The sequence below is a fragment of the Rhipicephalus microplus genome, chromosome 7 (assembly GCF_043290135.1).
Source record: "Rhipicephalus microplus isolate Deutch F79 chromosome 7, USDA_Rmic, whole genome shotgun sequence".
Classification (NCBI taxonomy): domain Eukaryota; kingdom Metazoa; phylum Arthropoda; class Arachnida; order Ixodida; family Ixodidae; genus Rhipicephalus; species Rhipicephalus microplus.
Window position 1 is genome coordinate 24,983,422 of NC_134706.1, and position 22,535 is coordinate 25,005,956.

Consider the following 22,535-nt stretch of genomic DNA (forward strand, 5'->3'; position numbering starts at 1 on the left):
CGAGCAAGGTTACGGTGCCACATTTCTGCGCTGTTCCCACGCCCACTGGAGAGGCCAGGTTCGTGCCATCCGTTTTTATCCTGGGCTTGCGATGACGTCACGACCGATAAAGTGGCCGCCTGGCTCGGGAAGATGTTGCAGGGGTGTTTCCGGCCAAATCCTGGACTGGCCGAAAACTGGTCGCTATCAGGCAGAAGCACTGTCCGTGGCTCATGCCCAGCAGTCGGTGACAGCCACGAGAAGAAGTGAAGAAGTGAAGCAACCTGTGTGAACAAGCGAGCAAGGTTACGGTGCCGCATTTCTGCGCTGTTCCCACGCCCACTGGAGAGGCCAGGTTCGTGCCATCTGTTTTTATCCTGGGCTTGCGATGACGTCACGACCGATAAAGTGGCCGCCTGGCTCGGGAAGATGTTGCAGGGGTGTTTCCGGCCAAATCCTGGACTGGCCGAAAACTGGTCGCTATCAGGCAGAAGCACTGTCCGTGGCTCATGCCCAGCAGTCGGTGACAGCCACAAGAAGAAGTGAAGAAGTGAAGCAACCTGTGTGAACAAGCGAGCAAGGTTACGGTGCCGCATTTCTGCGCTGTTCCCACGCCCACTGGAGAGGCCAGGTTCGTGCCATCCGTTTTTATCCTGGGCTTGCGATGGCGTCACGGCCAATGAAGTGGCCGCCTGGCTCGGGAAGATGTTGCAGGGGTGTTTCCAGCCAAATCCTGGACTGGCCGAAAACTGGTCGCTATCAGGCAGAAGCACTGTCCGTGGCTCATGCCCAGCAGTCGGTGACAGCCACGAGAAGAAGTGAAGAAGTGAAGCAACCTGTGTGAACAAGCGAGCAAGGTTACGGTGCCGCATTTCTGCGCTGTTCCCACGCCCACTGGAGAGGCCAGGTTCGTGCCATCTGTTTTTATCCTGGGCTTGCGATGACGTCACGACCGATAAAGTGGCCGCCTGGCTCGGGAAGATGTTGCAGGGGTGTTTCCGGCCAAATCCTGGACTGGCCGAAAACTGATTGATTGATTGATTGATTGATTGATTGATTGATTGATTGATTGATTGATTGATTGATTGATCTGTTAGATTTAACGTCCCGCAACCACCATGTAATTATGAGAGACGCCGTAGTGGAGGACCACGTAAATTTTGACCACCAGGGGTTCTTTAATGTGCACCCAATTCTGAGCACACGGGCCTACAACATTTCCGCCTCCATCGAAAACACAACCACCGCAGCCGGGATTAGTTCCCGCGACTTGTGGGTGAGCAGCCGAGACACTGAATTGCTTTCTGGGTTTTGTAGCAGGAGCCGTACTCTCAAAGCAGGCATGGGTTTCCCATTTTCTGCTTAAACTTGGAGAAAGAATTGTAGTGATGCTGCGATAACTGCTCACGTATCAGTGTTCGCTACCGAGCATCATCAACTGTGAGACCACGGCTAGGATCAGCCATGGGAACACGTCTTCTCCGAGTATGTAAAGCGTCCTCAGAAACCGTGATATCATGGCCTTGTCTATTGAGCAATTGCAATGTTCCAGCTTGCCCTTGGCAGCTCTATCACAGCTGTGTACTCCGTAACGACGTTCGCAGTACAGACAATTACCGGTGTGACGCTCAAAGTAACGAGCCATAAATACAATTATTTTCGGCTAACTAGGGTATTCTATGTCTTCATCGAAACCTTGACAGACGAGTATGAGTTTTGTAGTAAATTGGATTGACACGACAGTCAAGAAAATAATATTGGATATCGAGCAACTTAATATTCCACTGTGCAGTGGTTCTGTTCTGTAAGGATGAGGTGAACAAAAATGTTCTTTAGTGGGTGTCGTTTGACTGCTTCAATTATTTTTACTTTATAAAAGCTCGTAAGCTGCCTTCCTTAATTACTTGGCCATTTTTCTAAACGGTAAATGTGTTTCACTAATAAACCCATCTGCTTGGATGAATATATTAGACTGCAATTGAAGTTCCGATTCAATTTCATACTTATATGGATGAACTATGGCCTCTCTTGCAATTTTCGCAATACTACTAACTCTTTCAACACTCACGCTACCTTGGAGTACCCCCGTTTATGTTACAGCAGGACATTCGATGGTTGGTACCAATCCGAGGACAAACAAAGACCTATATCCAAACTTATGGCCTCGTCCTGTTTACCCCATATCATGGCAACGAAGAGGAAGTCCGAAAATACGCCGGTGTGAGTAACTGTGTTCTTCTTTTGATGACTTATATACTTGTTGAAGCGCGCGTTAATGCCTGACTAACTTTTCATCCTTCAACCTGGAAAATTGATAACAACGCCAGGCCTGCACAGAGGGCACAGCACAGTCACAGCGAAAGCTAGAAGAGTGGCCTTGCAGAGCCTTTTTTAAACACTGAATGGGTAACTGCTGAGAGCACAGTTGATGGATACCCAGTAGGGCATTAAAAATAAATTTTGGGGGTTCGTATGCCGGCATTCGCTATGCTATCTTTCGTCATTCTTCCGAGAAGCGTGGTATCCGCTAACCACCTGCAAGGAATTTTGTGCCAACTGTTCATGCAGTGGCTGACGTCGACGGGGAATTATGGCTGAGGTGGGTATGCGCCACATTTAATAGGGGATCAAGAACAAGCTTTTGTAAAGGGTTGGAGCGTCGGCCGACCCACTCGTTACGCTATTCGCATTGTGTGATGGCTGCTTGTTCTTTCGCTGTTTTAAAACGCTTTATACGCCGTGCTAACGAGATTGCTTTCCCGACGTCAATCCTGCCTAAGGCAAGTTTCCCAACTAGTCCCAAGCACCGGTGTTGCTCAGTGTTAGAACACTGGGCTGGCACCCAGTGGACCCGGGTGTGAGCCCCACTGTGTCATTGGTGCGCGAAGTTGTTACAGACACCGGCAGCGGCGGCAGACAATTGCGCGTGGCCCGAGTATGCAATCGCATAACAGCTTTCGCTGTAAAATAAGTTCGCAGGTATAGCGTGGCAGCACAAAGCACAGAAACGGGTTGATCGGCGTAACATGCGAAGGGCCTTTGTCCTGGGCAGTGGGGGTAGCTAAGGTGATAATGTACAATGCTGACGATTGGTTTACTCCCTTGAAACTCAGTTGATAAGCGCATACTTTGTAGCCAGAAGAAGATGACGTCAATTTTAATCAGCCACAGAAATAAGAAGCTCTAAATAAAAATTTGTGCTTTGTAACCATTTGGTAGACTATTGATAATGTAGGACTGGTAATAGAAAAATTGAAAAACCAATGCTCACTTAGAAGACGAGCACGCTTATTTCGGCATTGACCATTTCTTTTTACTATATGCAATGTACATGCAGGTAAAACTTGCTAAAGCATAATCAATGCCCATGAACTGTTTAATATTTGCGTTCCTGTATAAGTACACTGACAAAGCACTATCTCCATCCGGGTTACAATCAAATGTTCATGACAAGGCCAAGAAAATGTCGTTTTGAACAATACGTAGGGGGACAGGAAGTACGCTACACCAATACTGAAGATTAGCCTGCTTGAAATCGCAAGCACTCTTTTCAATCGTTAATTTTGCTCGTACGTAGAATTACGTGTTTCGAGGAAAAAAATGTTTGCCTCACGATTTCATTCCACTACAAATGTGTCTTCAAATGAAATATAGGTGTACTTTCCTAATTAAAAAAGCGCTAGCCTAAAGTAATGTTAAAGGGAAGACAAAGTCAGTTCTATTGTTTGTTTGTTTTTAGTGCGTCAATGTGAATAATTTTTCTCTCTTTCACGAACGAACAAATGTTCGTGTATGCCGATCCTACATGTTTTTAGTCTTCTTTTTTTAAGTCACTTACTTCTATTTTGTATTCCTTTTCCAGCCTCAGGGTATTTGCAATCTCCTAACATTAAAAGACCTCGCACCTGATGAGAAAAGCAAAGATTAATAAGACGTCATGAACATCTTGGAAAAAACATGTACTTTTGATTTTTCATTGTGTCCCTTTCCGTTCATTTGGACGTTATGTACGAATTAACCGACTATACCCTGCCTTTTACGGCCAACAGCTTCAGTTACGAGAAAAAATAAATTAACACATCCACTGTTCATGCATTCGATTCTCTCGGGCACAACACGTCAATCACACCATAAAGAATCCTTATATTACTCCTATCACTCTTCGCAGTAGAGCTGTTCAAGCTAGCTGTAATAAGTGGGACCTACAAGTATCTACGCAAAAACTGTCACAATCGTAAACGAGTACCCCGCCGCGGTGATCTAGTGGCTAAGATACTCGGCTGCTTACCCGCAGGTCGCGGCATCGAATCCCGGCTGAGGTGGCTGCATTTCCGATGGAGGCGGAAATGTGGTAGGCCCATGGGTTCAAATTTGAAAGCACGTTAAAGAACCCCAGGTGGTCGAAATTTCTGGAGCCCTCCACTACGGCGTCTCTCATAATCTTGTGGTGGTTTTGGGACGTTAAACCCCAACAATCAACCATCAATCAATCATAAACGAGCGCGTGTGATGTTGTTATAACAACAAACGTGACTGCTATAATTTAGAAAACCCGGCTGGCAACATATTTGCTTATATAGCTGGGCATAACTAAGATGGAGTCACGCTCCATCTCAGGCATGCCCAGCTTCGCCTCTAAAATAGAGAGCTTCGCCACTAAAATGAAGAATGCCAGGAACACAGTGAAACCAGTCAGACGCCAGTGCGCGGCAGGAAACGCTCAGAGCTCACTTCAACCGCAGAATTTTAATAGAAAAAAATGGCACCATATCCACGGAGTGAATGACGGAGATTGAGGCGAAACATTCGTCCATCTATTCGTTCTTGCTTCCGTCCGTCCATGCACCCGTCTGTGTGACCGTCCATGCGTCCATTTGTCTGTCCGTGCGTGCGTCTGTTCGTGCGTCCGTCCCTCCGTTCGTCCATGCATCCGCCCTTGCATCAGTTCATGCGCCGATCCATGCATCTGTCTGTGTGTCCGTTCGTCCATCTATTCAGCACTGCAAGTACCACCATCTCGCATCTTTTCATCATATATTCCCCACATAGAAGCACCGCCATCCAGCGGACATTCCAAGGACTAAACGAGAGATTGCACACGCACATTTTTTTACGGCTTGCGCTTCGGGTCTACTTCCGACCTTTAAACACCTCTAGTTCATGGTATATACTAAATCACTTTATTCATGGCACTGCGGCCCAACGCTCTCTAAACCTTTTTAAAACCAAGGAGGTTACGCCCAACGAGCATAACGTAGCAACCTTTTCCTGTCAGATAGTGTTCAATGTACGTGCCAATGGCTGCTAGTGGGAAATGACAGGAGAATTCGGCTTTTACTTTCTTACGGCTTGCGCTTCGTATCTACTTTCCACCTTTAACCACCTCGAGTTCATGGTATATACTAGTTCATAGTATTCATGGCACTGCGGCTCAACGCTCGCTAAACCTTTCTAAAACTAAGGAGGTTACACCCACTGAGTATAACGTAGCAACCCTTTCTTGTCAGATAGTGCTCAATGTACATGCCAATGGCTGCTAATGGTAAATGAGAGACAAGAGCATTCGGCTTTAAGTTAACGCGCACGCTGCGAACTTTTTATTGTTCAACAAAACACAGGAGAAATCTCCCACCGGCACCACCTTGCCCGTCCAAATGTAACACTGATTACACACTACGACTACGACTACGGCTACGACTATGAGGGACGAACTGGTGCCGCTTAAAGGAACTTCGCCCCTAAAATAACTATCTAAGAGCGTCGGGGCTCGCTCGATGGATTCCGTGCTGACCGGTTGTGCCCTCGCAATATCTGACGTCAGCGTAGCTCTGGCCGACTGGGCTCGCCATACTTCATCTCCTGACGCCGATCTCCGACGACAGCGTAGTTCTGACCTTCTGGACATGCTCTACGCCATCTCCTGACGCCGACAAGAGCTCTCGCAAGTGGTATCCCGTCCTCGGACTCCTGTGACCATGTTCCAATCTTTCCTATCTCTCCTATTCCCTCGTTATGTCCTCGCTCGCTGGCTTAGCGCATCTCTCTTTCGACTCTCTACACCTTTATTTCTATCCTTTTAATACCTCCTCACCCCCATCCCCTGTGAGCAACTGTTGAGGTGTCGCAACCTGATGCAGACAATTACGGGGCTCACTTTTCTCTTTTTTTCCTTCTTATAAACATAAACACTTCCACTAAGAGCGTCGGGTCCTGCATGGTCAACATTTGCATTGCGCGTCTGAAACACACATGAATCTGTACACCACTTTATTGCGATAGCAATTATAAGGACTTTCTCGGCTGGGTTCGGCCATCAGCGTCGAGATCGGTGCCGCCATTGGTCACGGTATATGTATACGTATTTATATATATATATATATCGAAACATGACAAAGAAAAATAATCCAGAAAAATCACAGCACATTCACGTAGTGAACGATGATTAGTGGGGTGAAGCATTCGTCCATCCATGGACGCGTTCATGCGTCCGATCTTATTCGAGAATGCAGATGGCGCGCGGGTAACACCGACGAGACGTGAGCCAAAGAAGCCGAGCGCAAGCGTCTTCAAAGCGCCTGCCACTCTGCTTCTTCCAAGCCCAACCAACAATCCACCAAGTACGGCAACTATCCAAAAGACTGATAGAGGCACTCGTTCTCAACGTACCCAGGCATAGCACATGCAGCAGCCAATCGAACAGTAGCAGTACAGCGCCATTTACAATATCCTCAATCAACTGCAGTATGTATGTACTTCTATGACACAATGCCGTCTCTATTACTGTTCGGGAGATACTGCCTCTTTTTCTGTCTCATTTCTTTTCTTTCGGTTACGCGTGGCGCCTAACAAGGTTTAACTAACAGGAACATCGCCCCTAAGAGACTTCTGTGTGCGGAATCGAACATTGGACTTCTGAAGTGTGAGTGCGAAGCCTTAGCCACTGAGCTATGAATGAGCACCTCCTTCAACATTCAAACGGCAAGCTATTTATATTTACTACTTACCGCTGGTGCCGGGAACCTTGGGGGGAGGAGGAAACTATCTTGTTTTCAGCATTATCAGCAAGATGGCGCTATGAGCGTGCGTCGCCACATCGTCACGACGCGGCGGCGTGTGCTCTCATCTCCCACGCGTAATTTTCCCCACGGAGTGGAGGCATTGGATGGTCACTTGCGCGCCCTTATCTTGCGGTGGGGCTGGATCATACAGCTGGCCTGAACTTTCAACGGAATGATTCTCTTGTAGTTACTGGGCACATAAAGGCCAGTACAATCATTGCACAGTCTCCGTCTGCGAAAAGGGCGCGCTTTTCACACACAGCGAAGTAACAACTGAGATGCTCACTCGCATTCATCTTTACCTGTGAATACGTTTCATGCATCCTTTGTGTGAGAGAAACACGAGGCACGTTTCAATCTCCCTGCCATTCAGCGCATGACCTTCCAATTGGTTGCTATGCCGTTCATTGATTCCCCTATGCGGCAAAGCTGTGATATTTTAAAATAAGGTTGCTCGCTCTTTCACACATACTTTATTTAAAGAGAGTATGAAATTGTTCATTGGGCGAAGCGAGAGAAGAGGGCATTAACCACTGTCCCGTCGCGCCATACGTCGATGATAATGGTGGTGCCTCAAGTGACGGCTTGAAACCACTGGACCTAGGCGGAATCTTCGGCTTTCCGAAGGACGTAATCAATGAACAGTTGTTACTTCACGCTTGTTCTGGGATACCTGTGCGTTCTCATCAAGCGTCCTTCTTTGTGCTTTAGCCATGTGCCGCAAGTATCAAGTTGCTTGTTGTGCTTCGTGTGACACTCTACTTTGTTGCTGACGCAATCATTGCTTCGGCCTTGTAGATAAACAATGATTGCGATAACAAGAAACATTTTATGTTTATTTTTCTTTATTCAATTACTCGTCGCCATAGACTTCGTTATCTACAGTAGCACAACTATGCCAAACAGGAATTCACAGTAAGCACACCTTCTACGCCTTTATTTCATTTCAACGTTTTTTTTTATTTTTTGTCATTCCGAAGGAGTTCCCAAGATCAACTGCCTGTTAGTCACACTACTAGTGACAAATGGACTCGCGATACTTACTTTATCACTTTCTCGAGTGAAGTCACGCTAATATCATCAATGCTCCTTAGTGGATGCTTACAGAACTTTTGCATTTCTTCACCCTTGTCATCACAAAGTAGTAGGAGGCTTGCGCGGCCTGCCTAGCCAACGACACCACCACTTTCACCCCCGATAAGTAGTGATAGCAGTAACTCGACTTTGTTCAAACCACCGATAAAAGCGAGCGTCAGAATGTCAGGATGACTAGGCTGGATGTACCGACGCATTCTCACTATCTACAGCAAAGCTTCTGATAGAGTGCGCTGGCATGCAGTTTAGCCTGAACTCCCTTAATATAGAGAAAGTAACGACACTCTCCTCCATATCCTCTCCAAAGTGTTCAACCTTCCTCTCCCATGTGCCCAAACCTTATCTATATCCTCTACCAAACGACCACGATGCCAGTGGCCGGCTCTGGCCACTTTGATGATCAAGATTGCAATGGCACGCTAATAACACGCGCGATGTTCGTGGCGGCCCGAGAGGCGAAAGGCGGGAGAGGAGGGTGCGCGCAACAGAGGCTTTGTTAAAAGAATGGCGGTACTTGCAAAAATATCTAAAGACTTTAGTTTCGATCGTCCAGATTGGGCACTGATCTTGTGCTCACTTTACTTTCAAAGCGCGCACCCCTACCTTCCATCGTTAGCATCTTCGCGAACGCATTACTTTTGTAGCTTGAATTCGGCTCTAGACCATATCTTTCATATTCAAATGATCGAGCCTTACATGAGGTCATTAACCTGCACTCCTAGCGCTCGTGTTTCTGTATACTTATTTGTAAAACGTAATTACAGTATTCCATACGCATCTTTATCAAAACATCTAGAAACATGTTAATGATCACGACTGCTCAGGATGGTGATTTGTGAATCGGCGACGTTATAAATATCACACTCCGCTGTGGGGCTAGTCGGCACATGACTTAACATAAAATGACATGAACCACAACCACAGATACAAAAGAAAGAGACGGGGCATTATCAGAATTGCAATTCTGTACAGCTCCTTAATTTTTTCTAATATCGTAGGCACCACTGGATGCCGCAAACCTGAACACGAGGCCGCCGCAGCCAAACACGGAGCCAATGTGCACAACTGTGATTACGTGGGCGCTTTGCCACGAAAAGTGAGTCACAAAATCAAACAGATCTACACCTGTTCTTCTGTAGTAAGTACGTGCATAGCTGAAACATCAAGAACACCCGAGTGAAACGCAGGCTTACTTGACGGGGTTGCGATTCCACGATTCAGGCTCACGCTGCCATCAGTTTACTTCTACGGCATCGGCCTTCTGCTGGGGTCCACGCAGTAAAGGCGCTTTGTGGCGTCTGTCATCACTCCTGTCGTATTACCGGCAGCCTGTCAACGCTGTCTTCCCAATATGGGCACAATCGGTAAGAAAATCCACCAGCCGACGGCTTACTCGTCGTATCTTAGTCAGCATAACCACGGCCACAAAACGCCTCCGAAAATAACGATGTCGACTAAGTCGACGCTAGGCTTAGCAGGTTCACTTAGTGGCTAGAGAAGTGACTGTGGCTTCATCGCTCATCTAAAAAATGGCAGCCAAATTGTTTGACAATATCGTCTGATGCAAAACGTTAAACATAAAGGCTTCACTTTCGCTTTGTCGTAATGTTGCGTTTACAACAAAAAAACACTGTTTAATTGAACGCTTCTTTGTACGTCATGTTGCCGTCACCTGAAGTTGTGCACACAACTGGTGCGTTTGCGTCGCGACTTTGTACGCGTAACACCTACGTCATATTAAGCGCAAAATTACGAATGTCCAGAAAAGCATGCCTGGTACGTGTACAAATGACGTGACGTCTTGTAGAAGCAACCATCGCCAAATCATATCAGTCGTGAAACTTTTAACGCTAAGCACTCGGAAACACCTTGTCACAGGCATGAACGTGCACCATACCATTGAAGCGCGACTATATTGGTGAGGAGGGGAAAATAAACGAAACGAGAAGCTTAACATATTTTTTTTTCCGAAAACTCATAATTTCATGTATGCCAAAGTAAAAATTTGCGGTTTATCTGGCACATGACTGAATGGCACATGGCCAAATAACAGCTACTTTTATTGCCCAAAGCCGAGCAGGACAAGACAACAGTAAATTAAGATACACTGCACTTATGTGTGCCAATGCACTCATTCTTAATTTTTTTTGTCAGCGCAGGACCTATAGGTGTTCTCGTGCTTGTTTTCAGTCTTTTCTAGCTGTTTTCTTTCTAGAGTAGGGAACGAAGGGTCGCAAGCTTTCGTTTTATTTGAATATATTTCACTTGTGTCAGCAAGGAATGGATATGCGCTTACAGCAAAAAAAATTAGACATACACGAAACAAGCTTTAAAAGTGACCCTCCCGTTAGCCTCCAATAAGTTTCACTTTGTCATGCCTCAATTATACCCGCAATAATATATTAAATCCACCTCTAGAGGCCGAATGCGACATTGTGACAACTTCGGACAGTTATTTTTAAAATGCCAGAAGGAGAAAAACGTTCAGAGCTGCACAACCACAACGGTTGGGGCGAACACAGTCCACTTTACGACTGCTCTTTCCGAAAGTCGTTGCAACCGTCACTGCACGCTATTACCTGCAGGTGGCTGCGGCCCGGAGTCCCGGATGTCATCGAGCCGCAGGTATCTCCTCACACGCATCCAGCATATATCGTCGAGACTGTCCAGCTGCGAGAGGAACGGCGCCGTGACCGGGCCGCACTTCACCCGATCCTTGACGACGCCCGCCAGCCTCATGAAGTCGTGCATGCCCTGCATGCCTTTCAGGCCGTCCCGAATCATGGCGGACGCTTCCACTTCGCTGACGGACGAGATCTGGGCGACTCGTTCGGGCAGCGCCCCGTGTTTGTGCATTCGCTCGAGGTCCCCGGCGCAATACCTGCGTTGTTGAAGGTCTCGCATTTCTGTGAAGGACTATATACACTGCAGCGTTGTCTCTGTATAAAAGGAGTTACTCGAATTTTCGGCTACTTTAACGCTTCACAATGCGACGGTTGCGTCACTGCAAAAAATAAAAAAAGAACACCCCGCGATGACGTCTGGTGTGACGTCCTCATGACGTCAGACACCTTAACGCCGTACCTTTGCCCTCGATCTACGATCTCCGCCGCGGCGGTCGCAATTCGATGAAGGCGAAATGGTAGAGTTCCCAACACTGTGCAATGTACGTGCTCGTTTAGGAACAACAAATGGTCCAAATTGCCGGAACCGTCCGCAATGACGTCTTTCATAATCGTATCTTTGTATTGGAAAGTAAAAACTGAGATCTGATTAGTAGTAGTTGTAGGGTGGGTGGGTGGGTTGGTGGATGGATGGATGAACTGATGGACGGATGCATGGACGGACGGACGGACGGACGGATGGATGGATGGATGGATGGACGGACGGATGGATGGACGGACGGATGGATGGGCGGATGGATGCATGGACGGACGGACGGACGGACGGACGGACGGACGGGTGGACGGACGAATATGTGGGTGGGTCGGTGGGTGGGTCGGCGGGTGGGTGGGTGGACGGACGGACGGGTGGATGGATGGATGGATGGATGGATGGATGGATGGATGGATGGAGTCACCAATGAAAGTCCCAATGTACGTTAAGAAATGCCTCGCATTCAATGGATAAATATAGATACGCGGAAAGTCGCCGAAGCTCGCTAAGGCCGCGTTCACACTGGGCATTCCGGCCGCAGAAAGTGCTCCGAATCCGGTTCGGCGGCGGCGAGATCCGCCGAAAGGGCCCTCTCCGCGCCGATCGCTCTCGGACCGATTTTCGCGGCGTCTGCCGCCGAATCGGTCACCGCGGACCAATAGGAGAGCTAGTCGAGGAATTTTGAAAAATGGCGGCCAAGCCCTACTCAGTTGTTATGCCGCAGTGCACGTAACTGAATGTTGAAACCAACGGGAGTTTAACCTACTCTGTGCCTACTTCGCCTCCGTATTTCGTGAAAGAGGTGACCGAGCTTGCTGTTGGCGTAACCGAGCTTGTTGCGGTCTTGCAGAGCAAAACAAACCCACCAACGCCGCTGGCGTCGGTGGTTTTTTTGCTCTTCATGCATTACAAAATAGCCACTTGCCAGCAAAGTAAGCAGTACTGTGTTTTCTTGCTTCTTGAGTACGAGAATCGCCGAAGTATACACCACCGGATAGCGTATTAGTGTTTGCGAGCCGCGACAACAACCGAATGACAGCGCATCCATCCCGCGTTCGCCCCGTAGTAGATGGCATATTCGGCGGCGCGGGGCGCGTCCAGTCCGAACGACGCTGCGTTTCGGCGGCAGGACAATTTCGGTCGCTGTAGAAAGCGGATGTTTCAGTGTGAACTAGGCATAAGAAATGCTTCGCATTTAAAAACACAGAAGAAGAACATGCATATAGTGGATGTTTCTTTTTCTGTGTGGTTGTAATTTTGGCGTAAGGTTGACTAGTTAATTCAGACATGTACCAACTAGCTGAACAGCGACTTCTACTCGGAGTAGCTTTTGAGGCTGTTCTGTATTCGCGACACAGCCTTGTTTTTGTCCATGGAAGCGAATTTCTGCCCTTTAGCCCCCAGCCCTGGGTTCCAGTGCACCAGCTCAGAAGCTGCGTTGCAGTATATGTGTCTGCTTCCTATGACGAAATTTGCCGCAAGCATTGTGTCACGGGTATCTCTCCTCTTGCCACCCAAAGAGAGAGAGAGAAACGTCTTTATTCACAAAAGCATGGAGAAGGAGGGCGTGGGAGGAACCCCTAGTCCAGGGTCCCTAGGATGACTCCAGCGACAAGCCTGGCCCGCTGTATCAGAGCTGGGAGGACTTCGGGAGGTCCATCACGGAGAGCATCGTCCCACAGATCCTCGTTACGTAAAGGGTGAAGGAAAGCAGGTAATGGGGGAAATAAGTTAACAGTGCACTCGATCGAGACATGGAAGGTCTTGTCACCCAGTTCTCTGGTTTTGCACGCAAGTGGGTACGTGCCACAGATGGTAATCATCATCGTCGGCATTACTAAGTCCGCGAAACGCCGTTGGAAGAGGCCGTGTTTGTCAACCATTGTAGCCACGTCGGTCACTCATCGCCTCTCTCTCTGCCACTCCGACGAGAGGACCCGCGGGGACTGCTCTGAAAACCACGGCCCGCACGTTCTTCCTGCGCTCTCGCTCTCCCCCTGTGATATCCATGAGGTAAGTACCGTTTAATTAATGATGCGTGCGCACTTCCCAGTCGGCACACGTAAGCTGTCCACAGGGCTGTTCACCCCAAAGGATGCTGAGGATTGTAGGCCGGTTGTGTCCTGCACACCGTGAAACGAGGTCCTGTATCCACCTGTACACAAGGTCCGTTCAATTCGCCTACACCACGTGAAGCAGTTCACGAGGTGCTGCGCCTTGCCATTCGTTTCAGCGGTGCAGCATTGACGACCTCTGAGCCCCGCCATTTGTTTCGAAAGGTGCAGAAGAGGTGCAGCACCCTCCTACGCTAACGGTGCCGGCTTGGTGCAGCCGCGCGTGCAGCTGAGCAGACGACGCAGCATGGAGGCTTAATCGCGGTACCCGCCTCTAAAAACGCGGTGTGTTTCGTCGAGATGTTTGCGCCTTATAAATTGTCTGCGTGTGCGATTCGCAATCGGTCAGTGTTTGCTGAACGGCTGAACGGTTAGGCGAAAAGAGATAAGGCCTGCACCTTGTCGGCACATCGTCATTCGTTTCGAGTGCCGTGCTGTGCCTGCACCGCTGAACTTACTCTGCACAATTTCTGAACTTCGCATGCACAGCCGTGAACCGGTTCCGACTGGCGCAAGCGAATCGAACGGACATACAGCTTGTTGTACGGCAGAGCGTACAATTTATCGTAAGTCCGCGCCCCGCAATTCGTGGAATGTCAACAATAGAGTCTAGGCTTGTCGTATTTTCTCTCTTCAATGGTCAGTAAACAACCAAGTCGTCCAAAATTTGTTCAAAAAAGAAGTACGTGCAAGTTTCCTTTGGGAACACGCTGCTGCAAGGATTTTGTGAAAGCGTGCTATATTAAAGAAGTTACAGGGGTTAGAAAATCGGTTTCAGTTGGCTTCAAATTTTCGCGCGGCCTCGCCACCCATTTTCCTCACACGGAGGAGAAGGCGTAGCCCGTCCTCGTGACTTGTTTAGACCAATCGACGAGCTGCGTGCTACGTCGAGTCACCGATCGGTGACCTTGCGTCACTGCGCGTGGACGGAGCTTTGGGGCCGTAGGAAAGGAGCACGGGAATTGTTTTTGGAAATGAATGCTCTACGCGGCGTGAAGCCCTGAAATGTTCGGAAAACATGATCGCCGAGGTGTACTCTACGTATTGCAGAGCTTCTTTGAGGGAGGGAGCCTTTGAAAAAGCTGGAGCCTGTTGACTCGCTCTATACGAACCGTCACTTAATCGTTAGTGTAGCGCGAATGGGTGATGTGGCCTGCCGCTTGCTAAATTATGGCAACTATTAGCCATGCTTGGTAATAACTCAAAAAGTCATGCACACCGAGGCTGCACACATGTATGTAAATCAGTCGGTCATTCATCATCATCATCTTCTTCTTCTTCTTCATCATCATCATCAGCCTGACTACGTCCACTGCAGGACAAAGGCCTCTCCCATGTTCCGCCAGTTAACCCGGTCCTGTGCTTGCTGCTGCCAATTTATACCCGCAAACTTCTTAATCTCATCTGCCCACCTAACCTTCTGTCTCCCCCTAACCCGCTTCCCTTCTCTGGGAATCCAGTTAGTTACCCTTAATGACCAGCGGTTATCCTGTCTACGCGCTACATGCCCAGCCCATGTCCATTTCCTCTTCTTTATGTTTTTCTTCTTCGATCATTCAATGAACTTTTATTTGTCATTGAGAAATAAGGCAAAATATTACCGAAGTGAGGCAACCGATTGACTCCGCTGCTCATGCACTCGGGAACGTTCTCTGAAGGCGGGATTACCGGCTGTCCAGCTCATGACGTCAGCCTGGAGTGCTCGCCATAGACGCGAGTTATGGTGCACATCTGCCTTTGAGGAGGAAATGACGCGGACTTCTAAATTTGTTTCCGACTGTAGCACTGGCTTATGCTGACTGATGATGGCTAAGTGCTTGATTATATGTTGACTTGACTACATGCTTGATTATATGTTGGAGGCACGAAATGATCGAGTTAATCTTCACTGCTCTCCAGCAATAAAAGGGTGGCCTTCTGTTTCACAACTTAAGACCCCCCGACACCAAATGTCACTGTTCTTACTTGATCTGGCACATCTCTACCTCTTTCTCTCCCCCTCTCTTGATTCACATGTAGGAGGCTGTCTCTGTCACCGTCTGTCTCATCACTCAGGTAACACCATTGAATTTTTTTCTCAATATAGAGCAGTTCGAATAATGTAAGGGTAACGCTGCAAGGGCACGTAAAAATGAACTAAAGAAAGGCAAAATTGCGTTTGGTATCATAGTATTCACGATCCGTTATTGCGAAAGGTGTGACTCGGCCCCGCCCACACTCATGGTGTACGTTGAAAATATCGTCACGTGACCAAGTTCGCTCATGTAAAAAAAATATAAACTTAAGAGCACTTCTCACACTGAATTAAGGGGGGCTATCGGAGCTTGAAGCATGCGTGCCTGGTTTCATATTTATTTATTTATTTATTTATTTATTTATTTATTTTTATCAACAATGAGCGTTATGCCTCCCAGACAGAAGTGAAACGGCTCTGGGTGGTTGCAAGATAGGCATGTGTAGGGTTCTCCTTCGGGGGGGGGGGGGGGGACGAATGGTCGTCTGTAAACTCTCCCTCTCTCCCCTCCCTGTATCAATGTATTGGGCCATTGGGCTGACCTCGCGCTATAAATTACTGGTTATCTCAGTTGGTACAAAAATCACCCTGAAAAAACATTCTTCACGAGTTCAGTCCCCGAACCAGAAAGCTTATCTTCTCTGAGAAATCCGTAAAGATTTTCTCATCGCTTACTTAGTGCGATAGATAGATAGATAGATAGATAGATAGATAGATAGATAGATAGATAGATAGATAGATAGATAGATAGATAGATAGATAGATAGATAGATAGATAGATAGATAGATAGATAGATAGATAGATAGATAGATAGATAGATAGATAGATAGATAGATAGATAGATAGATAGATAGATAGATAGATAGATAGATAGATAGATAGATAGACAGACAGACAGACAGATAGATAGATAGATAGATAGATAGATAGATAGATAGATAGATAGATAGATAGATAGATAGATAGATAGATAGATAGATAGATAGATAGATAGATAGATAGATAGATAGATAGATAGATAGATAGATAGATAGATAGATAGATAGATAGATAGATAGATAGATAGATAGATATGTGGTGTTTAACGTCCTAAAACCACCATATGATTATGAGAGACGCCGTAGTGGAGGGCTCCGGAAATTTCGACCACCTGGAGTTCTTCAACGTGCACCCAAATCTCAGCGTACGGGCCTACAACATTTCCGCCTCTATCGGGAATGCAGCAGCCGCAGCCGGGATTCGATCCTGCGACCTGTGGGTCCGCAGCACTAGACCACCGCGGCGGGGCAGATAGATAAGAAGTACCGTGGACTTTTGTATTACATGCAGATGCTCTGTAGGCTTCCTTTGTTTTTGTTTTTGTTTTTACTGAAGGAACATGCGCCGAATGCTTAGGATGAGATCACTGCTTCGCTAATTTTCATATGCGCGTGCAGCTTGCTTGATGACCCAGTGCGGCAGCGGTATCAGATCAAAGCCCGTCGCCACTGGAAGGAAGTGTTCGCCTCGTTCATACTACTAGCATGTTTTGTCATGGTCTTGGTCTTCGTCACGGGATGGAACAAACGCATGGTAAGACCTTGTTAAGGTAACCTGACAGGGAAGTTTTTGTCTGTTACATTTTAAATGCGAATGCATTTCTTAGTCGGGTTCTTAGTCGGGATGTGTCAGGCGTCCGTCGGGACCCGTCCACCGTCCTCTCTCATAGCAACTGCTGCGGACGGGCGCGTCCCTATCAACCCGACCCCGCACCATGTCACGCTTCGGCGTCGGCCGCTGTCAGCCACAGCTGCGGGTGCGCGTGATTATCCCCGCCCTAGCAACCGGAGCACCCACCTCTTTGACTTGAACGTGAAGAGAACGCACCTCTCCTAACTTATAGAGAGATAATTACCCATTACCGGAACTCCCACTGCCGTTTTCCTCCGCCCTACAAAGGACTCAGGAAGGCGGACGGGAGAATTATTATCCAGCTATTTAGCAATACCTTACTGTGCCCGGCAGTGCTTAAACACTTATACTTCCTTTTCCGGCCGCTGCCAGTACTGTGCAGAGTTGGCTGGCACCTACCACATGGTATGGGCATGCCAGCTCAATCCTTCTTTACCCCCGAACACAAATCCAACAAGAGAGGACTGGGAGGTGGCCCTGCTCGGTTGCCAGGACCTTGCGGCCCAACGAGCCATGGTCCAGCGTGCCAGAACAGCGGCCACGACCAATGGGGTCCCTGACTAGGGACTCCACCTAGTACTGCAGGGAGGCTTACCCACTAGGGGTTGGTCTCCCTAGCAACCTCTGTTTTTTTAAATAAATGTTTACTACTACTACTACTACTACTACTACTACTACTACTACTACTACTACTACCACCACCACCACCACCACCACCACCGCCACTACCACCACCACCACCACCACCGCCGCCGCCGCCGCCTCAATGCAGTGCGTTTGAAACGTGTTTGTAGCGTTTGTGTTGCCTTGCAACACCCTGAAAACAGCGCGTTCTCAACGCGTTATTATTTTAACGTTGGGTTCTCACGTGCGAGTAGTTATGAACACTACGCAATACACTCGCATTTCCTCACTATTTCCTTCGGGGAGGTGGGGGAAATTGTTTACGAAAGTTGGTACATTTGCGCCTGGTAATTCTAGAATATAGCCTGCCGCATCACCTAATTATTGGTGGCACCGTTAAATGCAACCACTTTCAGCGTTGATCACTTCCATAAATCACGGGTAGAGGTTCAGCGGTTGACCTTCCTGTTTGTCAGGCACGCGCGGGGGGGGGGGGGGGGGGGGGTTGCGAATATCGTCCCTTGAGCTTTATATTACTAGAATCGCTGGATAGTAATGTATGGCGCATTCAACAATTTTACAGCGCGACTTTCATGGTCGACGTTCGCCGTGTGTCGTAGATCAAAAGTCACCATCTTTGACTGGCACGCACACCGATTTCTGCGGCGTGCGATGCAACATCAACTTTGACGGGCAAGATAATGAGTGCAAGGAGAGAAAGGTGGAAAACACATATTCGTCGCTAGATTATTTCTTGGCGAGGCGACACTCGAACCGGCGTCATTGCGACCCCATGGCGGCTTCCTTAGCAATAGTGAACTATAAGTTCACTACAGTCTCAATGACTCATCCATCCAGGCACGCTAGCACGACATCGCATTGCCATGCAGGGTATCGTAAAGCATAGCATAGCAACGAAGTGAGAAGGAGAAAAAGTGAGGAGGCGGGAAGTTCCGAGGTAGAGATTGAAACATATATCCTTGAGAGGGAGAGAAATAGAGAAATAGAATTGGTTCTATACCTTCGCGGTAGGGAATGTGCCCTAATTTTTATTTTTCAGTGTAGTGACGTTCGACCAGCTATTCAAAGTTCATGAGCTTGTGAAGATAGCGCAGCAGAAAAAATCTCTGTCCTCCAGGCACTCAGTCGCTAATTGTCAGTGCTGATATAAGCTCAGACCTTCGAATAAAATTTTGAAAGGGTTCTGTTTTGTATTCTTACAGACATCTGAACCAAAAGCTTTCCGCGGTTCTCGTCAAAGGGGGCCCTTCGGACTTCCAGAAACTGCACCGCCTGCAAATGAAGAACTGGCAAGTGCAATTTTTTTTTTTTTGCTTCATGAGCGACAAAAGCTAAAAATTGTCCACTTTATGTTCGCCCCGTTTTGCTCAATCGCCCCTTTGTTTCATTTATCATTGTTCCACCGCCACCTATGCTTCCCTTCGTGGCTTTGATCTGGTACCTTTGCCTCCTTTACTGCAGCGCTCCCTAATGTCACTCCGCCCAACATACTTGCAACTGAACTGAAACTATGTAGGACGCGCTTTTGCACTAGCCACGGATGCTTTCTGGACACTGTCCGATTCACCCATCTCGTCAAATTTTGTAATGGCGGCGTTTTAAGCCAATCGGAAAGGCCATAACAGCTAGTCTTCTGGGCCAATTGTAGTTGACCAATGGATGATATTGACAACATGGCGAAATTTGAAAATGTACCAAATAGCACTTCATGAGGTTTCAGACGTGAAGAGTGAAGCTATACGGCGACTCACACTCTTTGTCCACCAATGCTCAACTCGTCTGAAAAAAAAGATTGCAAAGGGCTTTGTCTGCTCTGTTACATTACTTTTTGCCAGCTCTGTTACAATATAAGCTACATATATACAATGCGCATGCCCCTTGTAGCCTTATTAGACTCCCCGACAAAAGCGAATCACCGTGTCTTTTGTCCTTAGCCTACACAACATTCTGTTCAGATGCGTATTGTATGGAACGTAATGGAAGTAGTGTACATCCAGGCAAGAGGGTTCATCGCGTACGACAAGGCCACCGCCCAAGTCTCTAAGTGCTAACAAGATTCTCTATAAGAGGTTGCGCTCTGTTCATTCTTCTTAAACTATGTCGCAGACAACGGAGGAAGTGATTCGGAGACCGCAAGCTCGGCGAGCCACAGAACTACCACAGGACGAGGTTCGGCACAGACCAATGACACACGAAGGCATGATTACGCCCGTCGTCGACGATGTGACTAATGAAGAGGGTCCGACGACTTCGGCAGAGCAGGCGGACCAGCCGGAGCATGGGGGAGGTGACAGCTGAGGACAAACTATTATGGATGTCATTGAACGAATAGATGGCTCAGTTATGTGTAGATACCAGAATACCTTTTCTTAGACAGGGAAGTCTGTAGTTATCGGTAGAGGTGAATAAATTGATACATCAAAAAATGCGCAGATGATTTTATTAGGCAGGCAGGCAGGCAGGCAGGTAGGTAGGTAGGTAGGTAGGTAGGTAGGCAGGTAGGCAGGTAGGCAGGCAGGCAGGTAGGTAGGTAGGTAGGTAGGCAGGTAGGCAGGTAGGCAGGTAGGTAGGTAGGTAGGCAGGTAGGCAGGTAGGTAGGTAGGTAGGTAGGTAGGTAGGTAGGTAGGTAGGTAGGTAGGTAGGTAGGTAGGTAGGTAGGTAGGTAGGTAGGTAGGTAGGTAGGTAGGTAGGTAGGTAGGTAGGTAGGTAGGTAGGTAGGTAGGTAGGTAGGTAGGTAGGTAGGTAGGTAGGTAGGTAGGTAGGTAGGTAGGTAGGTAGGTAGGTAGGTAGGTAGGTAGGTAGGTAGGTAGGTAGGTAGGTAGGTAGGTAGGTAGGTAGGTAGGTAGGTAGGTAGGTAGGTAGGTAGGTAGGTAGGTAGGTAGGTAGGTAGGTAGGTAGGTAGGTAGGTAGGTAGGTAGGTAGGTAGGTAGGTAGGTAGGTAGGTAGGTAGGTAGGTAGGTAGGTAGGTAGGTAGGTAGGTAATGTTCTTCAAATTTTTGCATGAAAAGGTTGTGTACTCTGTATCCACTTGCCGTGAAGGCCGGGACATTTGAATGGTTGTTATTGCAAACCTATATATATATTCTCGTTCCCAGGAGGCGAAGAGTACGCGGCTCCACGTACGGTGGCCACCGAAGGGATCTATGTTGAGTGCAACACCTCGTTCTGCCGTCACATGAAGGACTGGTTCGACGCAACGGTCGGTAGCCAGGCGGACGCGTGCAAGGAGCGAAACACCTTCGTGTGCCGCGAGTCCGTGGCCTTCCCCAGCTTCGACTTCCATGTGTCCAAGGTGTGTCACAATCGTTGTGTCTTGCAAATCAGTGTCTTTTTTGTTTGTGACTATATTCCACGCCCTTAAAATTCACGCAAGGTCACGTGGTAGTATGGTACGTTATGAATTTGTTACGGCAACTTAAACTTCTTTCGATCTTCTTTTTCCGAGTCCATTGTATTAATCTGGTGCTCACGCATGTCATATTTGAATTAGTCGCATGCGCAGCCCAAGGCGGCGACGGAGGAAAACGGAACCGAGGAGGCCACCGTAGGAGTGAAGCGCAGTGTGGAAGACGGACAGGAGCTCATGAACTCCTGCCTCGAGTACGCGCGGAAACCGACAGAGGGCGTTCAGGACGTGCTGTCCTTCTTGCAACACTTCAACCTGGACTTGCGCCGCATGAAGGACGATCCCAGCGAGGACCCGCTGCAACGCATGATGCAGCTCTCTCTTGACTACGGCATCGACGCTCCGGTTTCTTTCTCCCTTAATTATGACGTCACCGCAGAAGGACCTGCACCTTTTTCACTAGTGGTAAGCACCCCTGTTCTTGTTTTTTTTTCTTTTTTCACTTGTACGGATTCGGTGCGATGTTATATAGCTCTTAAGACAACCCCAGGCATATAACACTCATAAAAGAGGGGTGGGAGTTGTTCAACTCTTCACGTACGTTGGTGTGTCTATGTAATTGTAAACGCGCACATTCAAAATTTAGAAGTTTCGAGGAAGGCGAAAAATCTCCTGCTATGCCGGTGGCCTCCTGGCTTCCCTAAACTTGCATCTCTCGTTAGGAGATGGAGTAAGCTTTCACGGGAATCGCCAACCCCTTCGTATTACAGATCACCTTGAACCCCGAAGTGAGAGAATTCGTCAGCGCGCGGCGCTCACTCGAAGAGGATGAAGTCGACGACTTCTACCAGTACCTCCTTGCCCACTACGCTCTCGTGGACGACGAAAACGTGACGGCGCAGCTCGCGGACACGGACGATGAAAGTGAGTTTGTGCGAAATGAACTCGAGAGAGTTCCCATTTGAACCTATAGTTGGCACGACTTATTCTTAGTAACGCATAGTGTCAACATGGAAGTGAACTCATTTTAAGTCTCTGTAGCAAGGACGTGCAACGTACAGCATGGCAAACTTTTTTTTCCGTTGGGCTCGTTTATACGTCGGACAAAAGCAAACGAATCGAACAGTCCTGAGAGATAGAAAATGATAGAGGAAGTTAATTGTCTTTACCAGCAGTGTACAAACTGTGACCTAAATAGAAGAAAATTAAGATGGACAAAGAAGCATCTATCCTTTCTATCGGTAGTACGTGAACGCACTACCATCGAGTCACGCCTGAGGTGATCTTCGAACATAGGTTACGACGGCATATAGGCTGATCATGATAGAGGTGCATAAACGAAGCAGGATCTTCGCAAGTTCTGAACACAGCCTCGGTGAGCGAATTCTATTCGGCCCAGCATGTCGTTTACACCTGCACTACCTGATTTACGCCCTCATATGATTTTTCTACATTG

The 22,535-nt window shown here is 47.9% G+C and overlaps 1 protein-coding gene across 1 annotated transcript; it reads left to right on the plus strand.

Moving 5' to 3' along the window:
* Positions 1-19,830: 19,830 nt before the first annotated feature.
* On the plus strand, positions 19,831-22,044 carry LOC142767720 (uncharacterized). The gene is made up of 4 exons (XM_075869934.1): positions 19,831-20,020; positions 20,829-21,025; positions 21,224-21,544; positions 21,850-22,044. The coding sequence occupies exons 1-4, from the start codon at positions 19,831-19,833 to the stop codon at positions 22,042-22,044; spliced, it is 903 nt and encodes a 300-aa protein (XP_075726049.1).
* Positions 22,045-22,535: the final 491 nt, after the last annotated feature.